Raw genomic sequence first — 2,610 nt, forward strand, 5'->3', positions numbered from 1 at the left:
CCTTACCTTGGCATACATGCCTTAAAATCTGACCTCTGGCAACTCACTGCCCTCTCAGTCACAAGGCTCTGTTTGAACTATCCTGAACATTAGCCCATTTCTGCCTTAGGGATCATTGTCCTTAACTTGCTTACTCTCTTTATCTCACAAGTAAAGCCATAAGTCACATGGGACATCTCCTCTTTTGTTTACAATAGTATCCATAGTGTGTGGAACACAGGAAACTCTCCATAAATAAAGGTTGGAGTGTGAATGATTAAAAAAATCAACAAATGAGTGAAGAAACAAATAAGGTTGATTAATGATCAAATGGACAATGTTGTAATCCAATTTACTATAGCTCATAATTTTCAGCTGTGTCAACAATTTAATAGTTATTTCTAGTTGAAGCTGATGACTTTTATAGTTGTGACAAAAATTCCCCACTCAACAAAATATCTTAATAAATTGTTTGGTTATTTGAACTAACTCGACTGTTTTGCAGTCATATCCATGTTTCAGATAAAGGAAGTCAACTCCAGATGAAGAAGCCTCTCTGGGGCTCACATGTTCTGCAATAATAACTAAACTCCCTTAAACCAATCATCAGTTGCCAAATGTTCATTCATCTTCATGCCACGGAGACTCAACTTTCGAATTATTCTTCAACAAGAAGAAATATCCAAGAACGAAAAAGTTGCAAATATACCCTACAACATAGACACACATACTAAATACTTAATATTAGTTATGTAAATAATTTTAATTTAATAATACTTCTGCAGACATATTATACACTGGAATTTTCAATAACACCCCCACTTATTTCCTTATACTCCCAGGTCCAACTCAACACCATGGATGGAGACAATAAAACCTTTTCAAGTGACTTCACCCTCACAGGGCTCTTCACTCAAAGTGCAGCCTCAAGCTTCCTTTTCAGCATCATCTGTGCCATCTTCTTCATGGCCATGATAGCTAACGGGGTTATGATCTTCCTGATCCACATAGACCCTCACCTCCACACCCCCATGTACTTCCTGCTCAGCCACCTCTCCTTTATTGACATGATGTACATCTCTACCATTGTGCCCAAGATGTTGGTCGATTATCTTGTGGGCAAGGGGACCATTTCCTTCATTGCCTGTACAGCCCAGTACTTTCTCTACATGGGCTTTGTGGGGGCTGAATTTTTCCTGCTGGGACTCATGGCTTATGACCGCTATGTGGCCATATGCAACCCCCTTCGCTATCCTGTCCTTATGAGCCACCGGGTCTGTGGGATGATCTTGGCCAGCTCTTGGTTTGGTGGTGCTTTGGACAGCTTCCTCCTCACCCCTATCACCATGAGTCTCCCGTTCTGCAGTTCCCACAAGATCAATCACTTCTTCTGTGAAGCGCCCACCATGCTGAGGCTGGCCTGTGGTGACAAAGCTGCCTATGAAATGATCATGTACACATGCTGTGTCATGATGCTGCTGATCCCCTTCTCTGTGGTGATTGCTTCCTACGCCCGGATTCTCATCACAGTGCACCAGATGAGGTCAGCAGAAGGGAAGAAGAAGGCCTTTGCCACCTGCTCATCACACATAATGGTGGTGACGTTGTTTTACGGGGCTGCCCTATACACATATATGCTTCCCCGACCCTACCACACACCGATCAAAGACAAGGTCTTCTCTGCCTTTTACACCATTCTCACTCCTTTGTTAAATCCTCTCATCTACAGCTTGAGGAACACAGATGTAACTGGGGCCTTTAAAAGGGTTTTGGCAAGATGTCAAGGGGATCCTGGTGTGTCAAGGGAAGGATTCTGAAAGTCTAAGTCATCCACATCTGCTCAGGGCTACATGGGTGCCGTTATTCCAGGTTATACCATGGATAATATGAAAAATGCATTCAGCAACTGCCAATGCCAATTACATTGAAATGTGCATCAGCACTACTTTTGTCAAAAATGTGAAACCAATTGTAACATTCACACATGAATAATGCCAGAGTGCCTAAATACCGCTGGTGTTTATTTCTTCTTTGTGTCCACCCATTCTGTTACTGGACTCAGTGGGTACCTTTCCTCAGTGAGTGTAAGCCAATAGTACATCCAAGGTGTACACTCAGTCTGGTGTGGAAGCTTTTGTTTACTTACAGTAAATAAGCGGAACACTGGAGATATTTCCTAAAGTAGTGTCTGTCCTGGGGATAGTGCAGTTAGCTTTTATTCAGTATGCAGAGGAGTCAGAGTCCAAAAGATTGCATATACACTAGGGAACTTATATATATCCTATTACTTAGGCATTCTAGGTTTACTGTGCATGCTTAGCATATATCACAAGTTCAAAAAATGGCCTAAGCTCTAACCCTGAGAGGAGATTTTAGTATTATAATGCACTAAAGTTAATTGTAGAGCAGTCTCAAGGGGCTTCAGCACATGATTCAAGTCTGACCTGTTTCAAACTTGTTTTGTGTTAGATTTCATATCTGTGCATGTCATGTCCTCTTCTAAAGGTGTTGGTGCTTTGCCTTTTCATGTGGTTCTTCTGAGTTGGGTTCCTGAAAAACATCTTATAGAAATCACTTTACATACCACCTGGAGTGACCCTTTATGCTGGTTACAATTCCAGTTATTACCTC

The 2,610-nt window shown here is 41.8% G+C and overlaps 1 protein-coding gene across 1 annotated transcript; it reads left to right on the forward strand.

Moving 5' to 3' along the window:
- The first annotated feature begins 836 nt into the window (after positions 1-836).
- On the forward strand, positions 837-1,796 carry LOC113928629 (olfactory receptor 2T6-like). The gene has a single exon (XM_027604479.1). It carries the CDS (start codon positions 837-839, stop codon positions 1,794-1,796), a length of 960 nt encoding a protein of 319 aa, XP_027460280.1.
- Positions 1,797-2,610: the final 814 nt, after the last annotated feature.

The sequence above is a fragment of the Zalophus californianus genome, chromosome 5, assembly GCF_009762305.2.
Source record: "Zalophus californianus isolate mZalCal1 chromosome 5, mZalCal1.pri.v2, whole genome shotgun sequence".
NCBI lineage: Eukaryota > Metazoa > Chordata > Mammalia > Carnivora > Otariidae > Zalophus > Zalophus californianus.